Raw genomic sequence first — 15,931 nt, forward strand, 5'->3', positions numbered from 1 at the left:
GCCTTATATTTGTTTGAGAGAAGATCAGATAATGTACAATTTATTGACTTGCTCAAAGAAAACCTCTGAGCTAGAGAGTCAATTCTGACATACACCTGCTCTCTGGGTTCGGAGGCTGCGCATCTGTACAAGCGCAGACCGCCGTCTTCGCCGTAGGGTGGCTGGCACGCTCAGAGTGCTCACATGTAGCCGCCACCCCACTGGATTATCAGAGCTTCCTGTTGTGATGTATGATTCCATTAAATTAACGTTCTAGTATAACAAGAAATATTCAACTGGTAGTTAATGTCTATGTGTTCAATAAAATGTTGTGATGAATACTACCTTTCCTTATTTGGCCCCAATCAAACTATATAATTTTGTTATGGTATAACAATTCTAAAACTCTCTTACAAGTTTGTTCCATTAATATTCCCAATATATTTTGTCATTTTTTTTGCTTATGATAGCACCTATCATTAGACTACTTTTGTTCCTTCAACCATATTAACAATTCTGTAATGCCAAGGAAAAAAGTTAAAAATCAAACAATGGTGATGGGCATGCGCACACATGTGTGTGTTAACTATTGACGAGGTACGCAATTAGAAACCTAAATAATTTTATTACACTTACTTAATAGAATATAACATATATTTTGAAGTTAGAAGCTTATTTTTTTCCCAATAGGGATATTTCCTGGAATGTGTTCTACGAACACATTTTTATTTCTTCTTTATTTCTACTCTGTTCTACTGGATGACTGAGTCTAAACCCTCTTGATGTCAGTTAGTTTCGTTTTTCTTGGGAGTATGAGGAGAAGGTTGTAGAAAATATTCTCAGGAAAAGAATATAAACAATGGCTGGGGATAAAAGTAATACATTATGGGTGAAAAGAACCATATACATAGCCTCTCCTTCTTTGAAATAACTACTGGTTCTTTTTTTATCTCAGGTATCGATGTTTAGAGTCCAACTGGTTCCAATAATATGAATGGAAAGAATCCCAACACAGATTACTCAGATACTTAATAATCGGAGGGCATAAGTACATAGTTACCCACCTCTCAGTGTTTGGTACTCCTTCAGAGTAAAGGGCCAAACATCCATTTCACTGATCTTCTGTTAAAAGTCCACTCAATCACAAGAGGCAATGGCCTTTAGCATGTCAGGTGAACAATACAGAGTCTTAAGGAACTGCCTTGTCCTAGAGGTAGGCCTCTCCACGGATACTGTGGCATCTATGTATTTATCTGCGTCATGATGCTCACAATGTCTCCTGCGAGGTTCAATCTAAAACTTAATATTATTTGTATAGATGAGATTTCATAATCACAAGCTAAATGAAAGGAGTCACATTCTTGAGTTCCCTAAATCCTCCAAGACCTACACCTGAAGTTCAAATATTAATTTTTGCATCAAGGCTAATCTCGTTCCTAGTGATCATTTATATGATTTTGCACTTTAATGTGAAAATGTGTGTACAAGTAGGGGCTCAGAAAATATGATTCCCTAAACAGGGTACATGGATATCATGCCAGTCTGGTGAGGGATTTTTCTCATAGCAACATCCCAGAACTAGGACCTTTGTTGATTCCATTAGGCTTAAAATATTATGCACCTATGTCTTACATGAAATAACGTGAGAATTTCATGAATTTCACACCATTTGTGATTGCTACTAAGTCCTATGAAGCCAAGATTTAGGAAAACTTCTTCAATACTTATCTATAGGAAGGAAACAAGAATGATTTAAAATATTCAGGACCATTTTCACTACGAAGAAGCCCAAAATGATTCCAGAATGAACATAAATTGTGGTTTTAAAGGAAGAAGAATCTAGAAGAGTTATTTTATATATTTCATACTCCCTACAGCAGTACTACCCAGTAGTGAAATAATGTGAGACACTAAGTTGAGCCACACCTGTGATTACAAGTACCTGGTAAACGCAGCATTAAAGGAGTATAAAGAAACACATGAAACATATTTTAATAATACACTTTATTATTTTATTAGACATATTCAAAATATAACATCAATATATAACCATAAAATATCAATGGGGTTATATTTTGCAGATACAATTAAATCCATAATAAATAATGTAAAAATATATCCAAACTAATCACATTTTAGAATCTTGGAAAGTAGAAGAATAGCATTGTTATTAGCAAAAAAATAAAAGCAAATAGTTTAGGGGGATAAATGGGAAAATATTGACCCATTTATATTGTTAATGTTAAGAATGAAGGCCATCCTGAACTCGAAATCTGGGCATGAAAAATGCAAGTCAGGGTGCTCCTCACTTCTTAGACTGCACCTTTCCCCAGTAGGCAAGCCACGACTGCTGCACATCATCTTCTCCAAGGAGACTGCGTTCTTTGGCCATGCCTATTCTCTCGGCACTTCTGCATGTTTTTACCCGAATGTAGACTTTACCAGTGTATTAAATTGCTCTTTTGTTGCCTTATTTAACTCCTTTTCTATACTGTAAGCTCCTAAAAAAACAAAACAAACCCCAATCTCTGTTTTGTTCCTAGCATCTTTCTAGTTGTTGTCACATTATAGAAACTTATTAAATGGTTAAGGTCTTATTAGGTGAGGTGATAGTAGTGAGCCAGTAGGGAGTTTTAGAGAGAACAGGAGCAACAAAATTAAGGGGGAAATACCTCGACAGAGGAAGAGAGGTGATTGTTGAGTACATATGTGGGACAAATGATATCTTTCCAAGTGGTAGAGGAAGGACATATGGCAAAGAGAGGTGCGAAAGACATCTGCACTGGGTAGAACTACCACTAAACACAATAATGCATAGCTTACTTAAACTTTTTTTTGCCTGTCAACCTGACTCACTGTTGAGTTGACAGTGATTCAAGGTGACCCTGTGTTGCAGAGTAGAAGAGCTTCATTCGATTCTCCTGGCTGTAATCTTTCAAGAAGTAGCTTTCTAGGTTTTTAGCTTGTAGCACTGAAAGATGGATTTGAACCACTTATCTTTAGGTAAACAGCTGACTGTAATACAGGACCTTCCTGTCCACCGAGAAGGTTCAGCTTATCTTCTAACACTACGTTTCTGGTTGAATGACCCTCAGGACTCTTTTATATGATATATTTTATATAGATGTAATAGACAATTAACAGGGAAAGGACTAACACTGATAATTGTGACAAATTACAACAAACAATAAAACATTACTGCAAGAAACCCAAACAGATCTACGTAAATGAAAGACTACACTGTGTTCATGATTAAAAACATGTCAGAATTATCCAAAGTGATCTACAGATAAACCACAATTCCCATGCAGAATTCGGCCTTGTTCTTCAGTGAGAAGGAAAGAATAAGCATCGACTCCATGTAGAAAAGAAAGATCCCAGAGAAGCAAAGTGCCATTGAAGAACCAAATTGAGAGACCTCAAACATTCTGATCTGAATATCTACTAGACTTATAATTATGGAAGATAAGGCAATCTGGTACAATAGCAAACATATAAATCAGGGTAACAGGATTGAGAATCCAGTATCAATTGACAGCTGGTTTTGACAAAGTGCCAAATCACCAATGTAGAAGAAATAGTTTTCTTTTCAAATGATCCTTTAAAACTGGAAATTCATTTGCTAAAAATGTATCAGGGCCTATAACTCATAAGAAGAGGTCAAAGACCTAAATGTAAAACTTAAAACTATAATCAGTGAATAATACGGAAAAATTTAGGGCCTGCTATACTGGGACAAAGATGAAGATGTCTGATCCCATAAAGACATAATCTCAGAAATCCTGTACAGAATCACGATGAGTCAGAATCAACTCAAAGACAGTGGTTTTTGGGGGAATATATGACATAAATACACTATTGAACATAAATGAAAACACATTAACAACAGAAAATAAACAATATGACAGGGGCCTCCTAAAATTAGACATTTACAACAAAAGATTTCATCAACGAGTGAAAGAAGAATCCACGGACTGGTAAATGCTTTTGATAACAACATACCAAAAGAGAATTCATCTCTAAAATTTATAGAAGACTTCAACTCCACGACAACGAAAAAGTAAATTGTACTGACAATTGGGAGCAGATACCAACAAACACTTTACCAATGAAAATATTCAGGCAGCCAATAACCAAACTGCTTCAACCACTAGCCATTCAAAACTTACTGTTAACAGTCAGTTTGGACTCATCTCACCCACTCCCAGCCACGGAGTCATTCATGACTCAATGCAGCCCTATAGGACAGGGTAGAATTGTGCCTGTGCCTTTCCAAGACTGTGACTCTGTGGGAGTAGGAAGCCTCATTTTTCTCCTACTGAGTGACTGCTGGTCTCAAACTGTTGGTATTGCAGTTGGCAGTTCAATATGTTACTCACTAAGCTACCAGTGGGCACACCCCCACACACACCCATTTTAACTCCTAGCTACCCTCTTGGATAAAACTGCACTGGTGCGTTTCTAAGGCTGTAAATCTTTATGGGAGCAGATACCTTCATTTTTCTCCCACAGAGTAGCTTAGCGTTTTGAACTACTGACCTTGAGCTAACCCACCAAACTACTGTGGTTCCTTCATTAGTCATTAGAGAAATGAAAACTCAATGAGATCGCATTTCTCTCTTAATATCAAAGTTCAAAAGACCAGAAAATAAATACTAATGAGGGTGTGGAGACACTGGAACGTGCATTCATATGCTGGTGTGATTGTCAGATGGTGCAATCATTATGGGGAATGGTATGGCATTTCTTCAAAAGTTGGAAATACCATATGGCCCAGCCATCCCAATAATTGGAATATACCCTATATAAATAAGAGTTATGATATAGATATGTACACTCACGTTCATAACAGTACACTTCACAATAGCAAAATGGTGGGAGCATCTATTAAAATGTCCACCAATGACAGAGTAGACAAACTATGGGACATATCCTTAGTGAAATACAATGGAGCATCAAAGAATAATGTTGACTCTGCAAAGCAACTGATAAACAAACCTGGAGGATATTATGTTCAGTGAAAGGAACCAATTAGTGAAGGGCAAATACTGTGTAAGATAATTGTTACAAAAATATCAAGGAAGTAATCTTTATGATGGAAGCAATAGTTCTACTGAACATGGTTCAGACAGTACATATTTTATATGTAAGTCATTATTGGAGGGTATGAATGGTTTCACAACTTGAAGAATGCAGTCATTGTTACTGAACTGCACATGTAATAATTATCGAATGTTGTAGATGTATTTTTGCAGTGTATATTTTTAACATAAAAAACAAAAACTAAAATATTCTTTTAAGAATACAAGAAACATCATATTGTACAAAATTACCTTACCTCCTGGATGTATGCAAAAGAATTAAAAATGTTATCACAGGCATAGCTGGAAAATGTAGACTGATTAATCTGCAAGCTCTGTTTAGGACTATATCTTCTCATTATATCTTTATGCTATAGTGTCCAGGATATTTGCATAGTGTTTCATATTGTTACACTGATATTGTTTAGCAAGTGATGAACAATCATTATATTCCACAGAGTAAGTCAAAATGTGTTTAGGAAACAAATGTACTGGTGTATTTTGCTTCAAATCTCCTCTTATAAATGTAATCATAGTATGATTTATCCCCTGTGTCTGCTGGACAATGTGCTGTGTATTTATTTTAGGTAGGGTAAGGATTCACAGTATTATAGAATAACTATTATACAGCCTGGGTGCATTGTGGTACAGTTTAAGGTTCACCAAAAATGAGGACATGATTGATTCTAACTATGACATCAAAGTTACATGGCAATAAACTTTGAATCATGAAGGAAAGGGCACAAGTAAGTAAATTGGTCTCAAGTACACAGCCTTTAATGGAATAATTGTGTACAATTTCCCCACAAACGGCAATTGTTCTAATTAGTCCCAATGCTTATTCCTAATCTCATTGCACATGGCAAAGAATCCATAATTCCTCAGTGAAAAATGAAATGAACTCCACAAGGCAAGCCTCCTCTGTGCCCTAAGGGAGAGAAAGGCCTTATGGATTTATTAAAAATGTTTATTTTCCTTTGGAATTTTAGAGAATTGATCTCTAATTGATGAATGTTGCAGAGAAAGTGAAGTCTGAGTTCCAAATTCCAAAAGGATTTCATCTCAAAGGAATAAAAGTTGCTTGTTAAAAATTGCTAATTCTCATGTTCAAATATGGAGGTTTGAAAAGCACAAGAAATTTGTGCTAGCCCACTAATATAAAGGTAGGAAGATAAATCCATTCACCAGTGCTATAGAAAAGGGCCCATAGAGTATTTAGCTATGTGATACAAAAGCTAATAAATATTAAATTTAAAAATTCCCCCAGCCTTTTAGACTAGCTAAGGGCCCTTTGGACTTCTTTTCAAAGTACCCTACATCAATATATATACACACACAATCAAGTGAAGTGGCTACCATAGACTCAGGCCTGTTAAAATGCTAGCTAGTGAGACAAGTTTTAACATAATATTGATCATATATACATGCATGTTAAATTTACACATAAATAGCATTTATTTGAATAGTATATTTCACAAGTGCACAGCTGTTTTCTTTTGTTCTTCTGGCGATTGAAAATCCTTACAAATGAATTGGAGGACTACAGGTTCAGCCTGCATATTTAAGGAATGCATATTTCAGAGTGATATACACATATTTCTAGTAAATAAATTGTTGTATATATCTTATATTATCTCATTAGAAAACATTTTAATAGTCAATTGTTGGGTTAAAGAAATAGACATATTTTTAATACACCTACGAGTCCTGGTTCTTCAGTGTGCTACATGTTATGTTGTGAACCACAAGTTCGATAGATAGAAATAGCAGGCTCTTTGAGAAAAAAAATTTGGCTCTATTCCATGAAGAGTTAGAGTCTGAGAAATTTCAAGTGGAAATCTACTCTGCTGCGCAGGGTTGCTATGAGTCAGAATTGACTTGATAGCCGTGAGTTTCACTGTGTTTGGTCAATAATGTGAAGTAGTTTCCCTTCCAGTCCAGTTTTGCAAAGTGTTTTATCAGGAAGAGATATTGGTTTTCATATATATGCCTTTTGTTCATCTATTGAGGTGATCATAGTTAATTTCATTTGTTCAATTAAAATGGTATATTGCCTTGGTTGATATTTTTCAATGCTGAACCACTATAATTCCAAGAATAAATTATAATTGGTTATGGTATATTATTTCTTATTATACATGTTAGGCTGTGTTCTCTATAGAAAGAAGAATAGTGATACATATATGTATATAAAAATGATCAATGTATGGGCTCACTACTATGAATTTCTGAGTACTACTGTGACACATAGGTATGGTGTGTTTAATATTAATTTGATTCTAACTAGGATTATGTCTAGAATCCCAATTCCTATATTCATGGGCTTATACCAAACAAAATATGTTTAAATAGGTCTGTGTAAGCAGTCCTGGAGACACTGGATCTCCATCTGCAGAACAACGAAAAAAGACTCACATTTCACCCTATGCCCCAAAATCTAACTCAAGGTGAGTCAGAGAGGTAAATATAAATGCCAAAGCCATAAGGATCACCAAAGACAAAATTGGGACAAATTTAAAGGCAACATAGAAGGCCATAAAAAGATTTTAAAGAATAATAAAGGAAACACACAGCAAAGACAAATTAGATTACTAGAATTTATTAAAAATAAGACACTATGAGTATCAAAAAATTTCATCAAAAGAGTAAAAGGAGAACACAGAGTATGTAAAAACAAAAAACAAACACAAACTAACAATGACACAACAGACAAGGGACTAATCACTAAAATATGTGAAATTCTACAACATACCAAAAAGATGAAAGTAATCTAAATTTAAATTTGGGCAAAAGATATGAACAGAGTATTCGTCAGATTAGACATTCAAATGACTAACAAACGCATGAGGAAATGCTGATGATTACTCGTCATCAGGAGATACAAATCAAAACAATTATGAGATCAAACATTCACAACAATAGCAAATTAACAAAACCAACAAAGAGAGCAACAAAAGTGGAGGGTGGAGAGACTGGAATTTATACACTGTGGTGCGATTGGCAAATATGTACAACCATTGTGGGGAAAGATGGCACTTCCAAAAAGAACTAGACCTAGTTTTTCAATACCACCCGAAACAGCAGTACCTCTGTTGAACACACACCCTACTGAGCAAGAGAAAGAACAAGAACAGATATATGCTCCCCCATGTTCCTAGCAGCAAAGTCTACAAGAGCAAGAAACTGAAGCAACCCAAATGCATATAAGTAGTAGCAATTGCATAATTCTGTTTGACACAATTGAACTATGGAATGATACAATAGATATATTACTTCCCAGTTAATAAAAAAATTTTAAACCTCTAATACACAGAATGAAATACTGTGCATCCATAAAATGTTGTTGATATCACAAAACACTTCATGATATGGAAGGAACTGGAAAACATTATGCTGAGGGAAATTAGTCCATCATAAAATTAGTCTATCACATAAACGCAAATATTGTATGAGTTCAATACTACAAGAAAAAACCCAAGACAAATACAGGCACTGGCTAACAATACATGAAGGCTAATTAGATTTCCCCAACCAATGAAGCAGGATACATAACCAGTTCCCACAAAATATGCACACTACCCCCGTATCACAACACTTCAAGAATCACACCAAGAGAGGTGACCTCATTGTTGACATGGCCAGTCTCCCAAGTCAGGTGAAGTAAAAGAAAGCCAACAGATTGCCACCACAGGACAGTTTTACCATCACCCCTTCTTAACAGATATTCCTACAAGAATTATCAGTGAATTGTGTGAGATTAAGAGGCAGGGGTAGTTCATGTATGTATATATTGGGGTATGCAAATAAACTTTGGACAGTCAGTGGGCTTTCACTTTATTGTAGTCTTAGTATAAGAATAATTAGTTCTTATAATATGTCTCTGATTGGAACTTGTCCCAGGGAAGACATCACTGGAGACATGGGCGCCAGAGTAAAGTGTAATGAAGGAACTGGATGGCATTCAGTTTTCATGATTAATTGCATCTTGGATATTAAAGACTTATCTCAAAACAAGCAGCCACGTAAGTGAGGAGTCAGATAGCTAATAATAAATTTCAGATATAGAAAAGGGAATACAACCAGGCCCAAATCCTAAACACTCAGATTGCAGAAAACGATGCATGATAGTGGTAGCTCAAAATCCATTTGCAAGGTCATGATGTGAAATTAATCTCCAGTGAATATACCAGTACACATTGGCTAGAAACCATAAGCCCAAAGTCAGATATTGAGCATTTTAAATGGGATTTTAGTGATTATACTCATGCTGAAATGTAGCATCTTTTCAATATGATCTTCCTATGGACCCAATGTAATTTTCACATAAAATTTTAATATTATTTGCCTTCTATTACATTGAGGTCTCTATTGGTTCTGAATGGCCATTGTTAATGGATCCTTGCTTGGTGCATGTCTCAGTGTTGGTTAGTTATCTGCATAGGGAAACTAGGATCGATGGAAATGCAAAGATAATAACAGGATTAATGATTACTCAGCGACGTGGAGGGAGAGGGAGGGAGCAACTGGGAATCAATATCAATGTGTAAAAGAAGGCGGGGGGGTAAGATACAAAACTGTGATGATGACTTCGTGATAGGGTGAACTATTGCATTGTATGATATGTTAATTATCGATTATTTTTTAAAGGCTTATGTTTTTTAAAATATAAAGGATAAAAATAAAGATCATCATTGGCATTGGTGCTGTTGCCAGAGAGCTGGTAAAGAGGATGTTGGAGTTACAAAAAATAAGCCTTATGAATTTCCCTGTATGATTGAGTCAGCAAACACCATCGTATAGAAACTTGATTTCAACAGAGTACAGAGCTTTAGAATCACAGGGACTATGTATAGCATAGTCTTGCAGATTACCACAGAGTGATCAAAGGCTATGTCTATCAATACATAATGCTCAACACTTGAAAAAATGCAAATAAAATGAGGCTTACATCTGTCAAGCTAATGATCCACTCTGAAACTTAATTTTCGTAATAACAAAAGGGAGAATAGAATAGAATAGAATTATAAGCTTCAGCAATTTGAGAGTAAAGACAAAAAACTGAAATGAATGAAGGACTGACAGAAACGGGAAAAGTACTTGGAGGGGGCGGGTGGAAGCGAGTAGCAGGCAGAGCTACAGAAATTACTCTCTCACTTGTGATTTCCTCCCAAGTTGAACGAGCCTCTTTGAGGCAGACATCACTGAGCCTGTTTTATCATTCTGTGTCATAGAACTAATAATGTGTCCTTTGAGACTCAATGTTCTTCTTAGATTATAAGTTTGCACCAGGAATTCGGAGTCCTTGGTGTAGGGAAATGAAGGCCCTCCTTTGTCTCTCTCCTGATTACTCCCTAGCATCTATGCATAGTTTTTAATAAAGAAGCTTCAAAAATGACCCCTTAACCTTTGCAGTGCTTTCCAATTAGTCTGTGGGATTGCATTCGGAGATTTTAAATTACTGCTCTAGTACTCTACGTACTTTGGATTTCACCCCAAAAAAGATATTGTTTCAAAGTAGTTTAGAGAAAGGGCCCTCCAACCAAACTGAATTTAAACCTAGACTTCTTTACTGCCCAGCGATGCTATTTTAGACAATGATCTAACGGCTCAGACTCTTGAATCTTCGTTGGTGATTAAATTGCATTAGTTAATTCACATAATGTATTAGAATTGTGCCTGGCACATACAATCAAACCAAAATCATCAAGTTAAAGTTGATCCTGCAGGACAGAATAAAACCACCCTTCAGGGTTTCTAAGGTTTAATCATTTCCCCACAGAGTGGGTGGTGGGTTCAAACTGCTGTCCTTGTGGTTTCCAGCCCAATACACTACCCACTATGCCTCTCTCTTTAGCATACAGGAAAGGGCAGCTTCCCTTTAGCTCCAGCCATATTTATAACAGGTTTCTCAGCCTTGTCACTACTGACATTTTAGAACTGCTAATTTTTTGTTTTCCCGTGTACTGAAGGACAGCCAGCACTACTGTCCTATAATCTTCATAAATCAGTAATATTGCTTTCCCATGACAGCAGCTTACTGTATTTTCACCTCTTGTAACTCTTCTACTATTAAAAGTGAATAAGCATGTACCATTCTCAAATTGTACATTCGCCACCCATTAGGGAAATCTTTCCCTATTTTTTCATGTATGCTTGTGTGTATCTTTTACTGGGCATATATATTCACAATAGACATATCTATAAACCAAGCTTAAGATTTATCCTGTTCTGTAAATTGGCATATATATATATAAAAACTCAGATAAAGGGTGCTAGTTAAACAGTGTGCTAGTTAGGTTTCATGTTCCAACATGGCACCTTTAGAAAAATATGGGTGGAGTTTAGTCTGTCAATCAGGTTGCAGCTTGATGACCTTTTCTGGAGGTGTGACCAAGATAAATGGCTCTCTAGAGGCAGCGCCCCAGCCCCCCTTCCCCATCCTCCAGCTCTCTACCTTTACTTTCATGCTAGGGAGCCATTCTGAGACCTACCAAAGCCCTAGAGATGCGCCTACCACCATTGGATCCACAAAACTCTGCACCCACCAGCCAGTGATATTCCTACTTTCAGCATTATTGCTTGTGATTGCGTGAGTCTGAAGGGGAACTTAAGGACTAGTATCACACTTATGGACTTAAGTTGTACTGGGCTGGAATCTTTTGTGATATATAATTATTTCTTGATACAAAGCTATTTCTTACACATACATGAGTATCTCTGGATTTGATTTTCTAGTAAACCCAAACTAACACAAACGATATTAGATACTTTTTGTGTCTGGGATAACTGCTCATGCTATAACTGGAGGATTCTAGTTCCATTCTGATTGAACTCAAATGTACTATTTTATCTGGGTTCTCTGAACAACGATGGCATAGTGGGTTCTGTGTTGGGCCACTAACCTACAGTTAGTGATTTAAACCCACCAGGCACTCCTTGAGGTAAAAGAAGAAGTTTTCTGCTCCAGTGAAGGGTTCTCACTCACTGCCATTGATTCTATTCTGTGTCATAGTGACAGGACCAGATAGAACTGCTCCTGTGGGTTTCCAAGACTGCTAACTCTTCACTGGAGTAGAAAACATCTTCTTTCTCCCACACAGCTGCTGCTAGTTTTGAACTGCTGACCTAGAGTTTAGTAGCCCAATGCTGCTAATTGTACTCTCTAGTCAGATATATTACAGCAGTACAATATATCAAGAGTTTGGATCTCCTCAAAATACCCCTCTCAGAGCCAGAAGAGTTAACATAGTCAATGAAAAATTGTAAATATCTAATATCCATTCCACTCAAATATAAATTAATTTGTGCACTCTTTTTCATATCAAAGTAAAAAAGAATGCATCTGTCAAGTGATAAACTTAATAATATATAGATATATATGTACATATTAATCTGTTCTGTTAATGACATATTTTATAGTATAGCAGATGTTCACAACAAAAACAATGTCACTGTATTCAGTGTAAATGTCACTTTATATCTATTGAAATTACAGATGTTTTGTTTCATGTATATGCACACCACATTAAAAATGAAAAACATTAAAGTATATTCTGACAGATTGCAATATTTAATGATATTTGTTCATTAATTGAAGCACTGGAAATTCTGTTGGGTGAGCACTGGACTGCTAGCTGCAAGGTCAGCTGATCAAGGCCACTGACCATTCCTCAAAAGCAAAATGAATCTGGTCCTCTAAAGATTAACTTGGAAAGCTCATGTAAGTTTGAAATTATGTATGAGTTGGAATTGAATAAATGGAAGAAGTCTTAGTATATTAATTAATGCATTCTATCAATGTTAATAACCTAGGAAGGTTATTGTAGTGATGTATGAAGCTAGGTAAAAGGTATAGATATATTTTGTAAACTATTTTTCAGTTTTCTGTACAATATAGAAGACATTAAAATACAATAAATTAAGCATAAATATCACATTATTTTGGTACCATATTAGAAAGTATAGAATAGGATAAAAAAAGAAACTATGGTTGGGAAAAAAACATCAAAGCTGTAGTTAATCTATTATTGATTTTATTAATTTAATTTATTACTTATTTTATACGTTATATATAATAAGTTTATTATTGCCATTTGCACAGAAGTTCCTATTCTGCACATTTTTTTGACTTTCCAGTATATCACATATTCTGAATATATTAAAAAAGAAATGAAGGAAAGATTAACTAAACTAAAATTTTGTGTTGCTTTACTGTGATACAGGGATTAAATAATCTCAGAAAATGTTTCTAGGAACATAGGCTATTAATATAAACATACACTACTTGTATTCTTGGGCACCCTGGTGGTGCAGTGGTTACCTGGTGGGCTACGAACCTCAAGGAGAGTAGTGCTAACCCACCAACTGCCCAATGGGAGAAAGAGGGGGATTTCTATTCCTGTAAAGAGTTACAATCTAGGAAACCCGTGGGGGCAGTTCTACCCTGAGCTGTAGGATCACATTTATTTGAGTCAGCATTTATTTGACAGCAGTGAGGTTTTATTTAAATCCATTTAAATCCATGATATACTTCACTTGATAGTAAATCAATGGCTAAAAGATTTCATCTAACCTAATGTGAAGAGTCTTCCCTTTAGTGATAAGGAAATGTTCATAATGAGAATTATAACCTCTTTTTAAAAATATTTGCTGTCATGTTAGATTACAAATAAAAATTTTAACACAGAAAACATCCTACAAACTCATTATCCTGACATATGTACATATTATTTATCTAATAACCTTCTGTTAATGTTTGCTTTGAAGAAGAAAGATGAAGTTATAATTACTCTTTTCAATATTAAATTCACTGGGTTAATAAAGTATCTCAGAAGCAAATAGGATGTGCTACAGATTTGTGACTCTCAAAAGAGAATAAGAATAATAATAGAAAAGGGGATTAAAAAATAAACAATGGATAAAGTTCTAACTTACACTGGACACAGTTTGTAGTGACATTTTGTTAAGTCTGACTGCTTACATAAGTAAAACTATTGTTACGAATGATAACATTTTAATGTATTTGACACTTCTGTGTTTCTGTAAGCAAGCCATATGTTACATTTGTCATAGATGATTTATGTAACTCAATGTATCTGTCCTGGTTGGGAATGAAACAAGACTAAAAGGGATATGAAATAATAAAATTAGTGAATACACACTATGAATTATTTGGGAAAGTTTTTATGAAATGTAGTAGATAAAAAAGCAAAGAATTTGACAAGAATATCCATGATGGAAATGATAAAACCAAATCTCTTAAAGCATACATTAAACAATTGGTAGAATCAGCGTGTTGTAAAAGTCTCATGAAAAACACCAGTAAAATTTTTAGGTACTTGAATTTCTTTGCATAATCACTACTTTCAGCTAGAATGTGTTTCTCTTCTGGATTTGAGTCAACACTTTCCTCAGGGCTACTTTGACATCCTTGTTCTTCAAGCTGTAGATCAAAGGATTAAGCATGGGACCCACATTGGTGTAGAAAACAGATGAAACTTTCCCTTCGTCCATAGAGTCAGGAGAAGTATATTTAAGATACATGAATGCTGCTGACCCAAAAAAAAGAGAGATGGCAATTATGTGGGAGCTGCAAGTGCTGAAGGCCTTTGATCTTCCTTGAGTAGACTTGATACGAAGAATATTAGTTAGAATGAAAATATAAGAAATGAGGATGGTAAAACTTGGTACTGTAATATTGATACCCACCACAATCAGAACTACTACATCATTGACATAGGTACTGGTACAAGAGAGTTGGAGAAGAGGGAGAATGTCACACAAGTAATGGTTGATGATATTAAAGTTGCAGAAAGTTAGTCGAAGCATGCAACCTGTGTGGGCAGTGGCTCCCGCAAATCCCATTGCATACGCAGCCAATGACAGTGCAGAGCACACCTGATGGGACATGGTGACCTTATACAACAGTGGACTACAAATGGCCACATAGCGATCACAGGCCATTGAGGTCAACATATAGCATTCAGAGATGACAAAAAAGAGAAAGAAGAAGAGTTGAGTCATGCACCCAACATAAGAGATGATATTCTTCTCTGACACAAAGTTCATCAGCATTTTAGGGGTGAACACAGAAGAGTAACAGAGATCAATGAAGGAGAGATTGAAGAGAAAATAGTACATGGGGGTGTGAAGGTGGGGATTTAGTCCAATAAGAATGATCAAGCCAAGATTTCCCACCATGGTGACAATATACATCATTAGAAACAAGCAAAAGAGAGGTTTCTGGAGCTCTGGACGATCTGTTAATCCAGCAAGAATAAATTCAGTCACTAAGGAGTCATTCTTTGTCAGCATTTTCATATTTGGAGATCTGTAGGATGTAAGAAAATTCCATGAGTTGGATATCCTTACAAATGCTCACTGTCATTACAAAGGGATGAGAATTGGCAAGATCCAAGTACCTCTTGTTTATTGTGTGGGGTCTAATGTGCTGCCACACCTACCCCTTACATACCCCTTTATTTCTGCTCTCTATGAGCTAGCGTGTGGTCAAGATGAAATGGTGGAGTAGCTGAGCCACAAGTCTTCCTGTTTATGAGTGAGGAGAAAGTGCCTTCCATCTGACCATCGCATTGATCTTGCCCTCTCTTTAGAAGTTCCAACTCATGTTTGCATTACCATACCCATCATCTCAGTTCCTTTGTGATGGCTATCACTGAAGAGAGGACTTTAAGAAAGACAAGATTTTATTGACATTCTCCTTAAAAAAAGGATTCCCTCACTGTCTGTAGGGTATGCAGATTTATTTCTACAAGAATCCTTGATGTCAACAATTGGTGCCAGGCATTTAGAATATGCTTAGTAGCCGGATATTTATCAACACATTTCCCTCCTTTGTTCCATCTCAGGTA

At 35.9% G+C, this 15,931-nt stretch overlaps 1 protein-coding gene across 1 annotated transcript; it reads right to left on the reverse strand.

The window, feature by feature from the left end:
• Positions 1-14,429: 14,429 nt before the first annotated feature.
• LOC142422500 (olfactory receptor 8B3) lies at positions 14,430-15,380 on the reverse strand. The gene has a single exon (XM_075527872.1). It carries the CDS (start codon positions 15,378-15,380, stop codon positions 14,430-14,432), a length of 951 nt encoding a protein of 316 aa, XP_075383987.1.
• Between the last annotated feature and the right edge of the window lie 551 nt (positions 15,381-15,931).

Source organism: Tenrec ecaudatus, chromosome 12 (genome assembly GCF_050624435.1).
Source record: "Tenrec ecaudatus isolate mTenEca1 chromosome 12, mTenEca1.hap1, whole genome shotgun sequence".
NCBI lineage: Eukaryota > Metazoa > Chordata > Mammalia > Afrosoricida > Tenrecidae > Tenrec > Tenrec ecaudatus.

What these genes read in the sequence shown, in the direction of transcription:
- LOC142422500 (XM_075527872.1), bottom strand. Translation starts at nt 15,380, where the DNA reads ATGAAAATGCTGACAAAGAATGACTCCTTAGTGACTGAATTTATTCTT.